Source organism: Equus caballus, chromosome 16 (assembly GCF_041296265.1).
Source record: "Equus caballus isolate H_3958 breed thoroughbred chromosome 16, TB-T2T, whole genome shotgun sequence".
Taxonomy (NCBI): domain Eukaryota; kingdom Metazoa; phylum Chordata; class Mammalia; order Perissodactyla; family Equidae; genus Equus; species Equus caballus.
In genome coordinates this window covers 41,283,467-41,304,827 of record NC_091699.1, presented here as the reverse complement: position 1 = coordinate 41,304,827, position 21,361 = coordinate 41,283,467, and the positions used below count along the sequence as shown (strand labels likewise).

At 49.3% G+C, this 21,361-nt stretch overlaps 1 protein-coding gene across 1 annotated transcript in view; it reads right to left on the bottom strand.

Moving 5' to 3' along the window:
• FAM107A (family with sequence similarity 107 member A) overlaps nucleotides 1–18,661 on the bottom strand; it is a 38,014-nt gene extending 19,353 nt beyond the window's left edge. Inside the window, exons 1-4 of the mRNA XM_001488861.6 lie at nucleotides 18,539–18,661; nucleotides 11,812–11,896; nucleotides 11,541–11,694; nucleotides 775–3,127 (exon numbers count right to left, since the gene is read on the bottom strand). Coding sequence (XP_001488911.2) covers nucleotides 775–853 — 79 coding nt within the window. The 5' untranslated portion in view covers nucleotides 854–3,127; nucleotides 11,541–11,694; nucleotides 11,812–11,896; nucleotides 18,539–18,661. The remainder of the gene's footprint in view (nucleotides 1–774; nucleotides 3,128–11,540; nucleotides 11,695–11,811; nucleotides 11,897–18,538) is intronic.
• Nucleotides 18,662–21,361: the final 2,700 nt, after the last annotated feature.

The following is a 21,361-nucleotide window of genomic DNA, read 5'->3' as shown; positions in this document are numbered from 1 at the left end:
AATGGTTCATGGGGATGGCGTGTGGCCGAGCAGTTAAATTAGCGCGCTCTGCTTCGGTGGCCCAGGGTTTCACAGGTTCGGATCCTGGGCTCGGACATGGCACTGCTCATCCAGCCATGCTGAGGCGGCGTTCCACATGCCACAACTAGAAGGACCCACAACTAAAAACATATAACCATGTACCTGGGGGCTTTGGGGAGAAAAAGGAAAAATGAAATCTTAAAAAAAAAGAAAAGAAAAACGGTTCGTCATCTTCCCGTAAATTGCTCCCCGCCTTTCCCCCGTCACGTAGTACCTCGCCTGACATCAGAAGCCCTTCCCGAGCGGGCTGTGCGTCTTGCACTCCTTTACGCCCCACTGCGTGCAACTCCGGTCTGTCCCATTTTCCGCTCTCCCACGTCCACAGACGCCTTTGCGCACTTGTGTGAGTCTCTGCTTAAGGGACAGACCAGGAGGTGGAACCTCCAAGGACTTTTGTAGTCAGGAAACTGAGTGTGATTGTGTGCGTGAGTGTGTGTATGTGCGCGCGCGCTCACACACTGTAATAAAGCAATATATCTAAAGATAGATCCCCCAAAGGAAGAATGTAGGAAGCAGAGAAAGAAGAAAAAGAAAAGTAATTAAAAGAATGAAAGAAGCAAAGGAAAAGAGGAAAATAGAGCAATGAAGGACCGAGGCGCCCGGCGAAGGGCTGGCCAGGGGCTGGGCGGTGCGCCCGCCGTGCCCTCCTCGCGCTCTTGGAGGAGGGGGCCGGGCGGCCTTGCCCCTACTTACCTGACCTGAGCAGCACGGCCCGGTACAGCCCCGTGGCCTCAGCGGGCCCCAGCGCCCGTTCGCCCAGCCTCTGCGCCATCCGCCCGCGCGCCAGACTGCGGAACCTGCACTGCGGCCGGGGAGCGCACGGCGGGAGCGCAGTCCCGAGCCGGAGCGCCTCCGCCGCGGTGACGCGGCCCGAGGCTCAAACCCCGCCGCGGATCAGGTTACGGCGGCGGTGCGAGAGCCCGGCGCGGAGGCGCAGCGGAGGGAGGGCCAGGGGCCAGGGGCCAGGGGCAAGGGCAGGTACCCCAGCCCAGGCAGCGGGCAGCGACTCCCGCGTGAGGACTACTGGCCCCGCGGTTCCACGGCCAAGGCGAGAACCCCGTGTGCTGATTGCCAGCCTCAGGCTCTCATCTACTCTTCTCCGTTTCCCTGGCCCGTGGCCCTGTTGAAAGCTACAACCAGGTGAGGGGGTTCTAAAGTGCCATCCCTGGGATCACATCCCAGTGCCACCAATTAATTGCTCTGTGACCCCACGATTTAATTAGTTAACCTCAGAGAGCCTCAGTTTTCTCATCTGTAAAGTGGGGATAACCATAGTATTTATCTCCTGGGGTAGTGAGCGTAATCAACTTTGTATATAGATCTATATATATCGACATCTATCTCTCTATCTCTCTATCTCTCTATCTTAGAACAGTAGCTAGCACAGCACAAACAAGCCATCCTGGCGTGGATGGCTTCGAGAAGCACAGGGCTTCTCTGGGGGAAGGAGATTGTGGTGGGAGGCCTGTGGGACTCCACAAGATTGATATCTGTGGCTTTGTGGAGTCCCTTTAACAGCCAGAGATGGGAGGACCAACCAAAAGAGGCTAACGGTGGAGGGGCAAAGTCAACGAGGCAGTTTTGGAAGGTATAAGAAACTGACATTTTGATTATCTGCTCTGTCTGGTGCTGTGCTAAGTTTTTTTCTAAAACAAAAACTAATGTTCATCGTGTGCTTTACGTCCTATTTTGTTTAATCTTCCCAGCCCCATGAGTTAGAGTCTGTTAGCATTCAGTTTTACAGATGAGGAAAGTGAGGTTCAGAGAGGTTAAGCAACTTCTCTGAGATCACACGGTGTGGAGCTGGGATACAAACTCAGACATGGGCCACTCTGGTCTACTGCCTCTTTGTCTCCTTAACCTTCACAACAGTGCTGGAGGGTAGGTATTATCTCCAATTTAGAGATGAGGTAATTGAGATTCAGGGAGAGGAGGTGGCTTGCTCATGCTCATATAGCTAGTTGGAGGATCCAAGACCCAATCCAGTTCTCCACCCGCAAATCTAGTGCCCCATGGCCAAATGAACAAATATGTTTTTAATTCTTCAAATAACCATATTTTTCTGCTGAGGGCACAACAACACTTCCATTTCTCCCAAATACCGGAACACTTCAATTTCTCCACCTCAAATGACCCAAACACCAAACCTGTAACTACCTGCCAAAATCAAACAACAAAGAAAGAGACCACGAAACTTCAAGAGGGAAACAGGCGTGTGTACATTTCAACCTTCTCCACCTCCCCGGTGCAATCTATAGACCCCTGGAGCTGTCCAAGGTTCTGGATGGCCTCTGTTCAAGGCTGTGCCTCCGTGGGCCAAGGAACCTTGAGCCGGCTGTTGGAGCCTCAGCCACACAGTACTGCCTCCCTCTGCCTCTGCCTTCTCCACCCTTGGTACCTTCCAGGCCAACAACCATCCAAGCCCTCTCTGGCTGACGCTTGGCCACTCCCCAGGTCCAGCTTCTGCTCTGACTCAGAGGTCCCTGTACTTCTGCTCTTCAGACACCACCCAGGGTCCTAAGGACCCATGTGACACACTTTGATCTTCAGAGACCTCACTGATTGGCCAGACCAATCATGTCTCTCGTCAACAACCAGCCACCATGAGTGCTAGGCACGATGTCAGACATTTGGCATTCACTAGCTCATATCCATTCTTCAGAGGATGAAATTATATCCAATTTACTGTTCATCCCATTTAATCCACTCAATAGCTCTTTGATTAAGTATGGTTATGCCCCTTTTAGAGATGAAGAAAATAGAGCTCAAATGACTTGCCCAAGATCACATAACTAGTTAGTAGTGGCACTGGAATTTGAACCCAGATGGTGCCAAAGCTTTTGTTGCAAGGGAGGCAACCGTGCTAGCTGTTGAGCAAGGTGGGGTTCAGGAAAATTGTTGGAGGAATGTGCTTTTACAGAGCATTCCAAAAGGATTAATTCTGGTTGCACCCCCGAGGAATTCTAGGTGGGTCTGACTTACCTGAGCAATTTAGTCTGTGCTTCTCATTTTCGCTATGAAATCTGGCCTGAGGAGAGTATTCTTTCTGTGAACAGAAAGAAAGTAGGTGGAGGTGAGGACCCTCAGTTCTGTGGCAGCGGGCAGAGGGATGAAATATTCATAGTGTCCCTGAGTCTTTTGGCCACAGAAGGGACTGGTCAGGGTGAAAGTCCTCTACAGAGAAACAAATTACTGCAGTCCTTGGACTGTGTGTGTGTATCTTCATGTGTATGCGTGTTAGGGTGGCATTTATGAGACTCATGCTCATTCTTAAAAAACAAACTTTATTTTTTGGAGCAGTTTTAGATTTGGGGAAAAACTGAGAAGATAGTACAGAGAGTTCCTTATACCCCACACCCAGTTTCCCTATTATTAAACTCTTACATGTGCGTAGATGTACAAGTATGTAGTATGGCATATTTGTTACACTCATTGAACTAATATTGATACATTATTATTAACTAAAGTCCACACTGTATTCAAATTTCCTTAGTTTTTACCCAATGTTCTTTTTTGTTCTTGGATCCCCTCCAAGTCACCACTTTACATTTCATTGTCATGTCTCCTTAGGCTCCTTGTGACTGTGATGGTTTCTCAGGCTTCCTTTGTTTTTGAGGACCTGACAGTTTGGAAGAGTACTGAGATCCATGTTCTTTTATGTTGAGGTCTTATCCATGCTGTTCCTTCTACCTGGACTGTCTTCTCCCCACGTTCCTGGCAAACTCCTCGTCCTTCGAGGGCCAATGCAGAAGGCTTCAGGGTTTGATCTCAAGGTCAGTTCTTAGACATCTTCTCTTCTCCCTCTACACCCTCATGACTTTAAAAACAACTCTAAGCCAACGGTCCCCAAACATTTATTTCCAATCCAGACTTTCCCTCTGAGCCTTAACTTTGTCCAACAGGCTACTTGACATCTCCACTTGCAAGTATAATAGGCCAAACTCACCATGGCCCACACAGAACTCTTGACCATCCCAGCCCCCAGCCTCTTCGTCCCCTGTCCTCCCATCTTAGTAAGCAGCTCCACTCTGGCCCTGTTGCTCAGGCAGGAGACCTTGGGTCTGCCTTGTCCTTTCTTCCCGCAACCCCTCAGTCCTCAGATCTCCGAGGCATGGTGAGTCCAGCCCCTGGGGTCTCTTCAATCTGTCCACTTCTCCTGATACCCCCACCCCAGCCCAGGCACCACCACAGCAAGCCTGGATGCCTGCGAGATTGTCCTCCTTCAAGCCGCTTACCACACTGATTCCAGAACAAGCTTTTAAAATGTAACTCAGACTCAGATCCTGCCCTACTCAAAATCCTTTGGTGCCTTCCCTTTGTACTTGAAGTCAAACTCACACGTCTACCCCTGGCCTGCAAGACCTCTGCAACCTGGCCCCTCCCTGCCAACCTCTCAAGTCCCATCTATTGTTCCTTCAAATGTTCAAGGGCTTAGGATTCCTCAGTAAAGAAAACAGACAAAGTCCTTGACCTTGTGGAGCTGACATTCCGGTGGGTGAGACAGACAATAAGCGTAATGAGTAAGTGAAACAGAGAGTATGTTAGAGGGCGATAGATAATATGGAGAAAGAAAACGTAGAGGAGGGGGTGCTTAGTGGTAAGGGGGCAGTATGTGGTGATAAATGGCTGCTCCGAGGGGTCTCATTAAGAAGGTGAGATGTGAGCGCAAACTTGAAGGAAGTGAAGGAGTTAGCCAAAGAGATGTCTTGGGGCAGAGGGTCCCAGGCAGAGGGAACAGCTAGAGCAAGGGTCCTGAGGCTGGAGCTGCCGAACGTTCAGGGAACAGCAAGGCAGCCAGGGTGGCTGGAGTAGAGGGGATGCAGGGGCTGTCATATGAGGGAAGGTCAGTGAGGGAACAGGGCCACTTTCCCTCCCACCCCACAGTTCAGCCACTAAGACCTGCTTAGGTTCCCTGAAAGCCGTGCTGTCTCTCACCTCCCCACTTTTGCACAAGCTGTTCCTTCTACCCGGGACACACTCCCCACTCTGCCTGGCTAACTCCTCCTTATCCCTTAGGTCTCACATGAAATGCCACATCCTCAAGCAGGTCCCCCTGGATCATGTGCTCCCACAGCGCTCCAGACGTCCCTTGTATTAATATTCGCCACTGAGTTATGACCGTTTGAGCCCTATCTCCTCCACCAGACTGTGCTCCCCTTGAGAGGGGCCTGGGTCCTGTTCGCAGCTGTCTCCCCAGGGCCTAGTCCAGAGCTGGGCTCGGACTGGATGCAGAATAATGGTTTGTTGAAAGAATAAATGAACTGAATAAGTGAATGAATGAATGAATGCACCCACATGGGGAGCTCTGGGTTGTATGGGGGAAGTGGGTGATTCCACAGAGAGTAAGCCAAGGCCAGAACCAAGGGAGGCGCCCCTGCTGCCTGCCCAGGGATGGTCCAGGGTGGATGGAGGGCCTGGGGTCCTGGTGTTTCCCTGGGGGGCCACCATTTTGAGCTCTGCCACCAAAGAAAGCATAGAAGAGGGAGGAATTAGAATTCGGCCAAGCCTCTTTTGTGGTTTTTAACCAGGGGATTAAGAGAACAAGTAACCTCACCGGTGGAAGAAAATGCCAAGACTTAGAAAAACAACCTTGCTCCAGAGGGCTCAAAGGGGATCTGAGTTTCTTCTCACATCTCCCCACACAGACCTGGGAGGTGGGGCTGGGTCCCATGGGCAACATTAGCATTATGAAGCCAGAATTCCATAAGGAGCAGCTCCCAGATCAGGAGTTCAAAGAATTGTCCCTTGCATGCCTGCCAACCCCCCTTGCATGAAAGATTTGCTGGAAAATTAGGCCAACCTGTGTCCAGCCAAACCTCAATGAGCAAGACAGAGGCCTCTCTCCCTTCAATGATTGGAGTTGGTGAGCAAGAAAACGCTCCACCTGAGTGCAGCCACTTGTGAATGCAAAGCTGATTTAAAAAGGTACCTGGAGGGGCTGGCCCAGTTGTGTAACAGTTAAGTTCGCATGCTCTGCTTCAGTTGCCCGGGATTCCCCAGCCTGGATCCCAGGTGTGGATCCAGGACGCTTATCAAGCCATGCTGAGGCGGGCATCCCACATATAAAGTAGAGGAAGATGGGCATAGATGTTAGCTCAGGGCCAATCTTCCTCAGGAAAAAGAGGAGGATTTGTAGCAGATGTTAGCTCATGGCTAATCTTCCTCAAAAAAACTCCCAAAGAAACAAATGAAAAAAGGTAGCTGGACCTTTGCAGACGTATTACAGGTTATTGATAGTCTTTTCCAAGAACCGTGCTGATAAATACAGCCAATTCTCATTTGTTCACACTGTTTAGGGATTGGAAAATACTGGCTTAGTTGTCATTTTGGTTAGTGAAAGTCAGCACACACAATTTCCAGGGGAAATACTACTGTATATTGTACAACATACCCAAGCATGGCCGAACACAACTCAACGTTGGCTGAAGCCAAAGATAATTGCATTTCTCCTGTCCTTCCTGTGGCCACCACCTTTTTTCTTTTCATGCTCCAATTGTTGAGAAAAATCTCTTGGGGTTGGTCCTTGGTGACCTTCAGTGAGCCTATCCCCAAAGTCTCCTCTTCTCCACTTTGCTCCACTGCTTCCCCCAGAGGGAGCTGCCTCTATTGGAGGAGTGTCAAGACGTCCACAGACCCATCACACATCTGCCTCGGTCTTCCCCACCGGATGCATGCAGCAAGTAACACTTACAGGACCTTGCTCTGTTTGTAAACATTTTGAGGTATAGCAAAAACATTGAGGTGCAGCACACATCCATAAAGTGCACTAATCTTAAGTGTGCAGCTCGGTGAAGTTTTACGTCTGTGTTCACCCACACAACCACTTCCAAGATCAAGACGTAAACACCTCCCACCCCGAAGGCTGCCTTGGGCTCTGTCCCAGTCAATGCGCACCTTCTCCCAGAGGAAACACTATTCTGACCCACATCACCAAAGATTCGTTTCTCTTGTTCTAGAACTTCATGTAAAAGGAATCATAAAACGTACTTTTTGGGGTCTGGCTTCTTTCACTCAACAGTATGTTTGAAATTCATCATTGTTGCTGCCTGTGTCAGCAGTTCATTCTCTTTATTGCTGAGCAGTATTTCCTCTTACGGTTACATCACAGTGTGGTTGTCTAGTCTCCTGTGGGTGGGCGATCGGGTGGTTTACAGATTAGGCTGTGGCGAATAAAGCTGCTGTGAACACCTTTCTATGAATTTTTGAGTAAACACCGTGCTTGTTTCTGTGTGGCAAATAGCCAGCAGTGGAGTTGCTGAGTCCTAAGGTAGGTGAATGTTTAGCTACAGTAGATCCTGTCAACAATGATTGTATCAATATGTGTGTTGTGTTTTTGGTATTTCCACAACATAGCTTTTTTTGGACACATTGAGGTCACTTCTGTGCACAGTCCTTTGGGTTGGTCGGGGAGAGGAAGGAGGTATTGGCAGAATCATATCTTAGATAAACATAGATGAGCCCCAGTTCTGACCTTGGGGGAGATGAGGGTAGGACCTCAGAGTATTTGTCCTTGTACCCCGGAGTGAAACAGAGGGAGGGAGGTGAGTCTCTGGGTGTCTTTACCCCCCATTAACGCCATGAGAACAGGGTCTGTGACTTATTCAGGGATGTGTCTTCAATGCCTAGCACAGTTCCTGGCACACGGCACTTAGTAAAGAGAAACCAACTGAATAATTGTAGCAAATGTTTATGGAGCATGTCCTAGAGGCGGGCTCCGCGATAAGACTTTACCAATACGGTCTCACTGAAGCCTCGTAAGGGTCCTTTGAGATCAGGGAAGAGTGGGGTTGCTGTTTTACAGATGAGGAAGGAAGCCGAGGCCTTGGATAGGCTAAGATACACAGCTGGCAAGTGGCAGCATTGCAGTTAGACTGGAGGCAGTCTGACTCGGGAGCCTGCAGTCTTAGCCACATTCACAAATCGGGTGTGTGTGTGTGTGTGTGTGTGTGTGGTGGAAAGGAATACTTCTTCATGGAGTCCGCTGGGCCAGCCTCCCCGCCAAGCTAATTCTTACAGGTGGGATATTTCTAATGTAAATCCTTGGCTGCTGGCCCCTCCTCTCGTTCCCCATTCCCAAACCCATGGCCACTGGGTGTCACAGTGCCTCACTCTCACAAAGCCACTGTGTTGTGTAAGGCGACACCTGCTGCCTCTCACTCTTCCATCCCCAGGGACGGAGAGAACCAAACCCATAATCCTTCCTTTAAAGTGCTGGGCTCTATTTGGAGAACGCGCCAAACCCTGGGACTTGTTTCTTTCCAGAGGTCCACTTACATCACACCGGTGTCAGGTTCTCTGCTGACGTGCGGTAATGAGGGCACTGTCTTCTGTCAAAGGAAGCCTCCATGGTTGCGATCTCCAGGGTCTTTTCATTGCTCCATTCATCTCAGCCCATCTGGCCTCAGAGGCCCAGAACACTGCCCTCCTGGAACCCACGCTGAAGCATTGGGTGAGGAGCCACCCCCTGACCCAGGAGGCAGAGGGGCAGCCTTCTTCTTCATACCTGGACTTGGTGGGTGGGCTGTTTAATTCATAAAAGCTTGCAAAATTGTTCATACAAGGAATATATAAATCCATTGCTACTTTAAACGTTTGGAACAACCCAATTGCTTATAAATTTGAAAGTTACATTTCTCCTTGTCCTCTCTCAACCCTAATCTCACCACCTCCTCAGGGTTATCACTGTTTTTGTTGCTGTGTGTGTGTTTCAGTCATTTTTCTTTTTTCTTTTTGCTGAGGAAGATTTGGCTGAGCTAACATCCATTGCCAATCTTTCTCTTTTTGTATGTGAGCCACCGCTACAGCATGGCCACTGACAGACAAGCGGTGTAGGTTCACACCTGGGAACCAAACCTGGGCTGCTGAAGCAGAGCATGCCAAATTTAGCTACTAGGCCACTGGGGCTGGCCCTAAGTCATTTTTCTGCAGCTTGCTTTTTAAACTCTGCAATGTGTCTTGATATAGAAATATGTAATACATATAGACCCAATTCACTCTTTTGATTTACTGCAGTGTATAATACAGCATCATGCCCATAGCTTTTTTTTAAAAAAAATCCCCTTTAGTTGGACATTTAGGTTGTTTCCAGTTTATCATTAGTACAGATAATTCTGCTCCAAACATCCTTGTGCTTGCCTCTCTGTGCATGGATGTGAGTGTTTTTCTAGGGCAGACACTGTGACATGGAAATGCTGGCCAAGGGCTACCTACATTTTAGATTTTAGTGGATGCTACCAAATTACCCTCCAGAATGACTGTACCACTTCACATGCCCACCATTGGTGTCTGAGATTCCTGGATTATTTACACCCTGACTAACTCTGGGTGTTGTGAATCTTTAAGTTTGTCTACTAAAATCTAATCTATGGTATTAGAAGTCAGGATAGTGGGTCGCTTTGTGGGGGTGAGAACGGATGGGAAGGGGCACAAGGGGGCTTTTGGGGTGCCCAAATGTTCTGTTTCTTATCTGAGTAGTGGTGACACAGATATTTTCAGTTTCTCAAAGTTCAATGAGTGGTATACTTATGATAAGTGCACTTTTCTATATGTGTGTTATTCTTCAAAAGAAAATTCACCATTTCCTCCCTCCCCCAATCTGATGGATGACAAAACAGTACCCCATGATCATTGTATTTTGGAGGTTGAGCTTTCTTTTGTTGGTCCGTTGACCTTCTGGATTCCTTCTTCTGGAATATTTACTTCTGGGTCATGGGAGAGTGCTTTGCTTGACAGAGGAAATCCCCTTTCACAAAGGGGAAAGGGACTTGACCCTCTCTGAGCACCGACTATATGCTCTGTTGCTCCCAACAGCCTTTCGAGGTGGGTGCCATTCACCTCATTTTACAGACAAGGAGGCGGGGCTCAGAGCAGTGAGGTGACCTGCCCAAGGTCACGGAATTGTCTGGCTCCAGAGTCCTACCCTTTAGACCGCTCCTGTGACAGGTGTTGGGCTAACTATGCAACAGGCATGATCCCAATGAACCCCTGCAACAGTGAAGTAGCTATATTGTCATCCCAATTTACAGATGAGAACATGGAGGCTCAGAAAGGTTAAATGACTTGCTCAGCTCACCCAGTTAGAACCCAGGTTGAGCAGGGTTTGAACCCAGGTTGGCCTGGCCCTGAAGCTGTGATAAGGCAGTACCATCTAATAGAATACTCTGTGATGATGGAAATATTTGATATCTGTGCTGACAATATGGTACCACTAGCTACATGTGGCGAGTTAGCACTTGAAATGTAGCTAGTGCTACTGTGGAACTGAAATGTTAGTCCTATTTAATTTTCATTAACTTAAGTAGACCATATTGGGCAGTGCAACTCTAAAGAGTCAGGTCAGGAGCAGACCTGACTGCAGGGCACAGGCACAGACCAGACGACGGAGCAGCTGCCTCAGTGGGAAACCATCCAGCCCACCAGGAGGGACCCACTCTGAGAGGTCCTGACAAAGCCCCCACACAGCAAGGTCTCATTTTGGGCACCAGAACCATGGAGAGAGCCAAAGCTTTGTAATCAGATGTAGCTTTAAGAAGCCTCTGAACCTAAGACTCAGTTTCCTCATGTATAAAATGGATATTAAAATAGGGCTGGTTTTAAGATTAAATGAGAGAACACATAGTGCCTGGCACAAAATTGGCATTCAATAAACTATTTAATAGTCATTCTATTATCACAATTATTATTATTGATCGTCGGCTCACTTTTAAACTTTCGAGCTTTTTCATTATGTGGTGGTAAAGCATATTCAGGGTAATAATTTAAACAATGCAGATGGGTTTAAAGTGCAGCCCCCAAATTTCCAAATTCTTACCAGTGGAATCCCCGGGTCACTGGTTGGGGTGTTTTCAACTGTGATAGATCTTGGCATATGTACAATCTTGTTTTAAACCTCTTGAGAGTGCTGGACTTTAAAGGAATGTTCTAGTAGGTTCTTCTGAAAAGACTCCTCAAGTCATGCTAATAATCACCCCTGGAATGTACTGCTGGGTGGGTTTGGAATTTTGGAGAAAACAGACTTCTTCTTTAAGCGGATCTGGTTTCTACAGTCTCCATGGTGTAGGGCTGTGGACGGGCCAGGAGAGCAGCCTTGGTGTGGGGGCACCTGGCGGTCACGGCCTAGTCTCCACTAATCCCAGCTCTGGCTGGCTGCTGGGCTCTGGGTGGACACTCTGCCTTCCTGGGAGGCCAATCGTGCAGAAAGCAGGGCTTTGCTGCTTGTGAAATAACGCTCCAGGGGAGCCACGGAGCCTGTGGTTCAGGGTGGGGAAGGGGGAAGAGAGGAGACACCCAGAAGGGCCTAGCCAAGGGCTGGACAATGGAGATTCTCAGCAGGTGAAATCTAAACGGCCACGAACGTAAGATCCCCGGCCTCCCCAGAAACCAAGGAAATGCACACTCAAGCAACAAGGGAGTACTATTCTTCACCTATCAGATTGGCAAAAATTAAAGCAAAATGATACCTAGTGCTGGAGAGTGTTGGATCCTCGTGTGGGGAAATGGACCCAGTGGTGCACTCCTGGAGGGAGCGTTGGTAGTAGAGTCATCCTGCAGGGGAACACGTGCGTGCCAATCTCCATGCTGTTCCACTTCCAGGAATTTGTTTTAGGGAGATAACTGAACACACGCACAAAGATATGAGATCAGGGATGTGCATTCGCCAGCATTGTTCATAATAGCAAAAAGATTGGCAATAAGGTAAATGTCCAGAGATAGGGGATCGGTTAAACAAACCATGTTATCTCCGTAAAATGTAACCATCTGTGGTCAAAATTGATGTTGCAGACCGATGTTTACCCACACGGTAGAAGGCCACTATCTATATGAAAATCAAGTAAAAACAAAAGTCAGATAATATGATTTCATATTTTTGGTAGCAAAATTGGTTTTATATATATACACGTATATATGTAATTACATATGTAGTATTACACTATATATTTAGTGTTACATCAGTTATATAAATATGTTTGTGTGTGTAGATATGTGTGCATCTACATATATATATTAGGTAAATTTATGTGGAAAATGTTTGGAAGGATATGAATCAAAATGCCCTCAGTGATTATATGTAATTGGTGGGGAATTGTACGCATTCATTCATTCATTTTGTAGTTCTCTGCATTTCCTGAGGGGTTTCTTTTGGTAATGAACTTGTATCATTATTTATAATAAGAAAATAATTTGTTAATATTAGTTTAGGAAACAAAGAAAGCTGATAACTCTGTCTCAACTGTGTTAGCCAGTATAAATGCAGTTATGCCCAGCTCTTGTCCGCATTAGAAGCACCCTTCGGATCCCAGGACAGCCTTAAATTACAACAGTAATAATACTGAAGAGGAGGAGGAGGAGAATGGTGTCCATTTATTGAGCACATACTGTGTGCCAGGCATTGGCTGGGACTTGAAGCACATTCCTTCACTGGATTGTCACAGTGGCGTGAGACATAGGTACTCACGTCTTTGAATTTCCTAAGACAGACTGAAATAGGGACTTTGTGCAAATGGTACATTGAGGGAGAGCTCTCGTGGGAAATCTGTGAAGGAGTAAGGGAGGGAGGCAGGATGGGGCAGAAGAAGAAGCTAAGCAAAGATGTGGGTTCAGCTGAAGTCTAGCCTCAGCCCGATCCCATGGGGAGTTCTGGACTGTACCTGATACCACAGCACTGTCCTACTTTGAGGCAAGGAGACTGGGCTTTTATCGCTCCGTATCAGTTGGTCGTTGGCTATAGGACAGTGGGAAGGGATAACCAGAGAGATGGGGTCCACCTCCCAAGTGTGTCTGGGTGAGGCACCTCCCATCAGCCAAGGGCAATTGTTCTGAGAAAGGTGCAGCTGTTGGCAGCCAATGCTCACAATGACTGGGGGATGGGTGTGTTGGACCAGTAAAGGGGACCTGGCTGGAGCACCAACCTCCTACATATCATTATCCTCATTTTACAGATGGGGAAACTGTGGCTCAGAGAGGTTAGATAACTTGCCCAAGTTTACCCAGCTAGTAAGAAATGGGGCTGGGTTTTGAACTCAGGTCTGAAGCCCTTGCTCTGAGCCCTGACACTAGACTTCTGGTAATTTCACAGAGGGGAAGGAGATTGAGGCTGTGAATGGATAACCTCCCAATGTCCCCTGCCCCACCAAGTGCCCCCTCCTTCTATTCTCTCTGCTTCACATTAGCAACTTGGATGATAAGCAGTTCCAACCCAGGCTTTTGAAGAAGAGAACCACAAAAAGCCTTTGTGTTTCTGCAGAGGTCCCTGAAGGTTGTGTGTTGGTGGGGCTGGTTGCTAGGAGACATTTCTCCAGGAACAGGCTCTATGCACAGCCCCACATTATCATACCTGGGAGAGAGACGGCCCAGCACGTCTTTCCCCCAGGCTATTGGAAGTAGATCCAATTCCTTCTCCAACTGGTTCTTCCAGGACCCAGCTCAGAGCGTATCCTGGCTGAAAACAGATCTTGTGCTAGACAAACTCAGAGTCCTGGTGGGAAGAGCCCTTTGAGATGACCTACTTCCCTTCCTCATTATATAAATAGGGAAACCGAGGCACAGGGAGTTGAGGGACTCATACAGTGAGTTAGTGGCAAGGTCATGATTCGTGTCTTGTTACTGCACGAGGCAGCCCTCCCCCCTCACTGTCTGAGCCCTGTATGGTGAGACGGCAGGAGCTCGGTCTGTGAGGGCTGGGCTCAGGTCCCTTTATTGATCCTTGGGTTTCAAAGTGTTTTGGGGGACAAACAATTGTTTTGCTCAAGTGGAGATGAGCAGCTGGCATTTATTGGGCATCTACTACGTGCCAAACTCTGGAGTAGGTGCTTTAGGGTCTTCATCTGCTAAAGCCGACCTCTGGACCATCTTGGGGTCAGTTTCTCCTGGCAGTGTTTTCCTGTTTCTTTGCATGTCTAGAAAATTTTGGTTGTAGACTGAATGTTGTGTGTGTGATATTGAGACTCTGGATTCTGTTTTCTTCTCTGAAGAGTGTTAAATTCTGCTTTAGCTGGCAGTACAATTACTGGCTGATCTCTTTGCAATCCCATGGCTTGGTTTTACACTTTTTAGGGAGGATTCGTGCACAGCCCAAGCTATGACCCAAGCCCCCTAACTTGGCAGGACCCGCCTCCAAACTCTTTTTCCCTGAGGATCTGGAAGGATGTGGCCTTAGGCCTTGGGGCAGGTTTGGAGCAGCCCTAGAACCAGAGCATAGTCCGCACTCCTGAGGCACAGCCTTTTTGTGTCTCAGCTCCGGCCTGGGATGAAGGTCTCTGGGTACCACTTGACCTGCGCCGTCTCAGTTTGTTCTCAATCCTCTAACAGCTGCTCTCTGTTAAACCTCAGGTAGTCTTACCCTGTGCATGCACAGCCCAGCCTTGGCAAGGACTTGTGGGTCCTGGGGGACCCCCATGCAGGAGCCCCCTGGCTGTGCAGCTCCCTCCTCTCCCGTGTCCTGTTCCACAGATTCCTGCTTTTGTTGCCCCAAACTCTGACCTCTGCCTCCTGAGCTCAGAGGGACTGTCATGCTGTCGGGGCTCCATTGCCCTGTGCCGTGCTGGGGGAATTGTCCCAGGATGAGAGCCCAGGTGCTGAGGGGCTTGCCTTGTGGGTTCCCCCTCCCTCAGAGGTCACAGTGCCTGCTCTCCACTGCCTGCGAACGGCTGCCTCTTATTTTGTCAGGTGTTGCATTATTTTTGGTGGGAGAGCCGGTCTGGTACCAGGTGCTCCATCATGGCCGGAAGTGGAAGTCCAACTCACAGCTGAGCACTCTCTCTGTGTATTTCTCTTGGAGTGCTCACAAGGATGCTGAGAAAAAGGGCTTAATATTTTCCTTTAAAAAGTGAGAAAACTGAGGTTCAGGGGGAGGTAGTAACTTGCCCGAATGCAAAGTGGTAGTAAAAACGAGTTTGCTGGACTTCAGAGCCTGCGTTCTGTCCCCACACTGCCCCTGCTTTCAGTGGAAGAGCAAAATTCAAAACTAATTCACTTTCACCACCAGCAAAACAGCAGCGTTTTCTGAGCCAGTTTACATATTTTCCTACATCCCATCTCTCACCATGTACCTTTATTCCTGTTTCTGCCACTGACCCCCTGGTCTGGGTGGTCGTCACCTTGACATGGGTGGCTATAGTCATCTCCTATGGGGCTTCCATTGTGTTCTTCCCAGAACACGTTTGCTGTCTTATTGTCTTGCTCCATTGTCTTCGGTGGCTCCCTATGACCCACAATGGCACTTCCCAAAGTACAGAATTGAGAGCCATGCCTTGGGGAATGCTGTAGCTCACAGCTCTCCTCTTGGAGATCCACAGCTCGAAGCGTGAACTTGTAAAGGCTCTGCAGGAAAGAAACCTGCTTAATTGGGCTTAACCCTGACTGTTGGCCCTGAAACCCTTGGTTCATCTAACACCTATTAAAATCCTGTGGAACACACCAGAAAATGTTGGACCACAGAGTAAAGGCTAGTCTTTTTTGTCTGCATTCTAGTCCTTCTACATTTCAACCTGCTCTTTCAATTTCATTTCCCACGACTTCTTGTCACAAGACACCTTTCCCCTCTGTACGTATTTCTCCCTCCAGCCTTCATACCCTGCTAGCTGTAGGAATGCTATAAGCCTGCAAATGCGGGGAGTTTCCATGAGGGGGGCCTGGCCTAGGAATGGGATCAACCAGAGGAAAGTGGAGCCATGAGGAAGAGAGGGACTGGGTCTTGAAGACTTCATTTAAGACTCTGGGTCCAGCCTTGCCTGAAGCCATCACTCCTAGACTTTCAGCTACAAGAGATGATAAAATTGCCTTTTCTTCTCCCTTAACTCAGTGTTCCTGCAACCAAAGCAGCATCGGGCTGGTACATCTTTCCAACCTCCTGGAAAGTTTTCTGAGATTGAGCGCCATGTCCTGTCCATTTCTGCTCCTCCTTGAGACTTTACACCGTGTGGTACTAAGGGTTGCGGTTCAAATGTGTCTTATACGTCATGAGCCATTGTCCCATGAGAGCCACTTTTCTTGGTCCACGATGTGACCAGATGTTTACAATGTGAAACTGACTTCACAGCTGCCAGCTCTGAGTTTTCTCCTGGAGGGTGGGGGTGAGGAAATTGGTGGGAAAAGGGGAGCTGGCTGTGTTGAGAGGAGCAGGCAATACCCAGTTGTTCACACCTTGGTGTGATCCCCTCCCTCTGAGTGTGGGCGGGACCTGTGACTTGATTCTAACAATAGACTATGGCGAAGCTGATGGCATGTCACTCTCATACTTACGGTAATGTGTGTTTTTATTTGTATGTGTGTAAGTGTGTGTGTGTGACTCTGTCTTGTTAGTGTGCACTAGCAAGAGGTTCTCCTTGCTGACTTGGTGAAGGGAGCAGCCATGTTGAGAAGCCCCTGTGGCCAGGAACTGTTGGCAGCCTCTGGCGCTGTGGGTGGCACCTAGCACCTGAGGATAGCCTCCAGCGAGCAACCAGCAAATCTCTGGGCCCCCTGTCCTACACCACAGGGAAATGAATGCTGCCAACAACCCGAATGAGCTCAGAAGCAGATTCTTCCCGAGTCGAGGCTCCAGGTGAGCGTGCAGCCTGACCAACCCCTGAGAGACTCTGAGCACAGGACACAGCTACGCCAGGCCAGGCTCCAGCCCATGGACGCTGATAAATGTTTGTTGTTCGAAGCTGCTGATTGTGTGGTAATTTGTGACACAACCATAGAAAACCAGTGCAACGGGCTTTGGAGAGTGAGAGACTGGGTTTGATTTCTGCCCCACTTACCGGCAGTGTGACCTTATGTGAGTCATGTCACCTCTCTGAGCCCCAGTTTTCTCATCTACAAACAGGTGCAGACTTGGGAGAATTAGGGCTACTGAATGTGAAGCACCTAGCATGAGGCCTGGAACAGAGTTGGTGCTCAATAAATAGTAGTGGTTGAGTTATCACGATTTTTAATTTTCTTCATTCATTTTTCTAAATTTTCAATACCAATCATGGATTCTTTGCTAAATAGAAAGAACAACTTTGCTTAGAATAATTAAGGGGGGAATTGACTTGTCCAACGTCACAGAGCTGGTCAGCAGGAGAGCTGGGTGACGGGCTGAGAGTCTGATGTGGGGCTCCTTCCAGAGCAGCCCCATCCTCATGCCTGGATTAACAACCGCAGCAGCACCAGCACCTACCCTAAGAGCCAGGCACCTCACCTCTACCAAACCTGCCAGGTGGTCTAGTCATCCCTGGTTTACAGATGAAGAAACCGGGGCTCAGAGAGGTTCAGTCACTTGCCCAAAGTCCCACAGCTGGCAAGTGGCAGAGCTGGGGTTTGCCTCTTGCACCTGGAAGGAACCACACCCTAGCCCACAGCGTCCAAACTTGGCCTGCATTCTGCGTTCCCAGGTCCCGGTGGAGGTGGCGCCAGGGACACCTGGGCTTTCTGGAATGGGGCAAATGCAGGGAAACGAGCAGCGCGGCCCGGCCCCGGATCCCGTTACTCCGGGGAGATCACGTTTCCCCCTTTCTGGCGCCATGAGCAGGGCAGAGAAGCGGGCAGGCGGCCACTTCCCAGGTTATTCAAGTAGAAAATTACAGGTGCCCGAAATAGCCTGGGCATTCTTTTATTTATGAACATACGGCAGATCCGAGGAGCTGGAATGGGGGGTCGCATGTATTTCTTTCCACTGGCTGCTCTCCTGAGATCCGCAGGGACCTAGCTCTCTCAGGGGACTCTCCCGGGCGTTGGGGGAGCTCGCGGCGTTGGGGGGGGCGGTGGGGGCATTTTCAGGGCCTGATCATGGGAAACGGAGAGACGAGTTCCCGCCACGCAGCAGCTGGAAATGGCGCTAGTCCTGAGGGCCTGAGTCTCCAGGGGTGCGGGGGATGGGGTGGCAGGCGTGTGGGTCTGTCCCAGCCACCCTCTTCTTACCCTGTGACCTTGGGCAAATGGCTTAACCCCTCTGCGCCTTCATTTCTTCTTCTGTAAAACAGGATGAGTCCTAAACTCATAGAAAAGCTTATTTTCTTCTGACTATAAAATTAATACTTGCTCACTGTAGACAATGTAGACAGTGAAAAAAAAAAAAAAGACAGAAACATGACCATTGTACCCCCCCACCCCGCCTCTCCTCAGTGAAGATCATTAGGATTAACATCGCGTGTGTATCCTTCCCGTCTCTTTTTTGTAGGTATCTATTACAAAGATGGCCCATCCAGCTGCTGTGTTCTAAAAATGGGACCCTAAAGTATAGTCAACAAGTATTAGTCAGTCAGCAAACATTTACTGAGCACCACCTTAGGCCCTGGGGCAGCCTGGAGGCAGGTTTCCCCAACATCCCTGACATCCTCCTTCTGTTTCTCCAGCCCTCTGGTGACAGCCCCAACCTCGAATCCTCAGAGCCACCTGGTGAGCTGGTGAGGAGGGAAAGCCATTTTGCAGGTCCCAGACAGGGATGTGAGGCCCAAGTTGGGGGCTAGAGTCTCCTGGTGGGGACGCCCGTTACCTTGTGCCCAGATGGGCTTGCCTGTGCGTGCCCTGTTGACCCCGTCTCCCCGCTGGCAGGTCAGGTTGGGAAGCTGCTGCCTCTCCCAGGGCTGTATCTTGACAGTTAATGTGTAAAGCTCTCAGAACTGGGCCTGGCACAGTGTGCAGTCAATGCACCTTAGCTGCTGATATGATTATTACATCACTATTATTTCAGGTTGGGAGCTGGGCAGCCTGAGGCCATTCCCTCTTGGAGACTCAGATTTGTCATGAATCTGAGGAGACAGCAACTGAGTCCACTTGCAGGGTGGAAATGGGGACCATTGATTGGGTACAGCACTTGTGGGCTAGACCCTGCTGAATCATCTCATTTGCTGCTATAGCCCTCAAACCAAATGAGTTTCGTTAGTTCCCATTCACGGATGAGAAAATGAGGCTCTGAGATGTTAAGTAACTCTTCCAAGGCCACACAGCTGGCAGGTGACAAATAGAGACCTCAGGTTTGTCGGATGCGGGATCCGTCATCTCTGAGGCTCGGCCTGTTGGGATGTGAAGACCTGGTCCCTGCCCTGGGGGAGCTCTCTGTCTGGTGGCAGAAGCCCACATTTGGAACTTTCCCCCAGGTTCCTTGGGTTTGCTGAGGGGTAGAGGGAGAAGGCTGTGGGCTCTGGGATCGGACTGCCTTGGTGTAGATCCCTGCTGTGACGCCTCCTAGCTCTGTCACCCGCTCAACTTGTCCAATTCTCAGTTTCTCATCTGGGAAATGAAGATAATAGAATGTTGCCGAGAGGATGAAATTAGATAACATAAAGCTTCCTGCCTAAGCATGGCGCGTAATAAGTGCAGATAAGTCCGGCCATTAGAAACTTTATCTCTGATACTGTTCCCAGAGGACGTGCTGGCTTCCCCACGACCACCCTCCCTTCCGCCCGAGTGGCGGGCAGAGCCGTGGCCGGTTTAGCTCAAGGCAACTCTGACCGCGGAGTCAGCGGCTTCACGCAGACAACGCTGCCCTCCATCTGGGCTGCTGCAGACACGAGCCCCAGTGTGAAAGGAGGTGGCAGGGCAGGGGGGTCCTGCCCACAGGCCCCAGCATCCGCTCCATCCACTCTCCTTCCCCCTCCCAGTCTGGGGTCAGCAGCGTTTGACAGCCGACCTTGTGCTCCCAGAGAGAGTGCTGCTCTGAGCAGGGGGGATGTAGCTAGTGTAGGACAGCAGGACCAGCCGGGCCCACGTGACGTTTGCCCACCCTGAAGGCACCTTCAAGCAGGCAGACACTCTTGATTTTCTGCAGCATCTCTTTATAGGCAGGTCCCTGATGGAAACTCAAACAGCCTCGACAGGTTGGTGGAGAGAAGCAGCGGAACCGCTGCTTCAGGGCTTGCTTCCTGGGCTCTGGGAGCCCTACCTGCTGCCCCGGGCGGTGACACTTGGGCAAATTTGTGCCTCAGAGAGTGGGCTCTCAGGCAGCCGCCTGGGTCTGATTCCTGGTTTCACCACTGACCTGCTGTGTGACCTTGCACAAGGCACCTAACCTCTCTGAGCTCAGTTTCTCTTCTGTAAAATGGGGATAACAGTCATACCAACTTCATGGGATTGTTGTGAGATGGTGCATGTAAAGTACTAGAGTGGTGCCTGGCACCTGATAATTATTAGTTAAATGGGAAGTTATTATTTCCTTGAAATGAAGCTGTTTGGAATTCTGCGGTCCAAGTTGCCTAACTGCGCTGTACAAGAATGAAGACAGGAAGGAGACAAGGCACATTCGCAGTCTGTGTTTTCTGCAGCAGTGGTTCGTGACTCTGGGAAATGAGCTCCCCTAAGGATCTGACAAGGTCATGCTCCCTCTCCTTGGAAGGTCTGCACATCCTCACGTACACTCAGCATTTTGCACCCAACTTCACAGAAACCCACTCATGAGCCAATACGTGGGATCCTGAGGAAAGAACAAAGGATGTGCACCAAAATATGTCTACTAGGATATGGAAGAATAAAAAACAACCTCAATATCCAAAAATCAAGGATCAGTCAAAACAAATTGTGGCACAGCTATATTTGTGGAATACTATGTACCCATAAAAAAGGTATGATGTGAAAGCATGTGCATGATCTATTGTGGAGTGTGGAGAGGAAGTCATAACACAGGTCTTGCTTACACTATAGGTGATGATCTGTGCCAGAATAAGTGTGAGGGGATTCACACTACGTGTTAGCTCTGGTTACACTGGACGGAGGGACAATGGATGATCTTCTTTATTTTTTTATCCCCCCCAATCTGTATTTTCTGATTTTCTACAATAACATGTGTTGAGTAATAAAAAATAAGAAAAGTTTAGGGGCCGGCCCCGTGGCAGAGTGGTTAAGTTCGCGCGCTCCGCTGCAGGCGGCCCAGTGTTTCGTCGGTTCGAGTCCTGGGCGCGGACATGGCACCACTCATTGAGCCACGCTGAGGCGGCGTCCCACATGCCACAACTAGAAGGACCCACAGCTAAGAGTATACAGCTATGTACCGGGGGGCTTTGGGGAGAAAAAGGAAACAAATAAAATCTTAAAAAAAAAAATAAGAAAAGTTTAAAAAATGACAGGAGCAAAGATCACTTTTTAAAGTGATAAAAATGGAGTATTGTGGAAAGTTTGGAAAATAAAGAGGAAAGGACCAAGTCACCTACACATCCCTCTCCTCACACCTATCGTCATTCTTCCCTCGCACTGTTGGGAGGCAGGTGTCTCTCGATTGTACGGACAGCCGTGTGGGATCCGTTCCCTCCTAGGAAGGAATCTGCTTGTGTCTTCCTGCTCGGGCTTCGGCAGCTGGCTGAGGACTGGATCTGCACAGGGATCT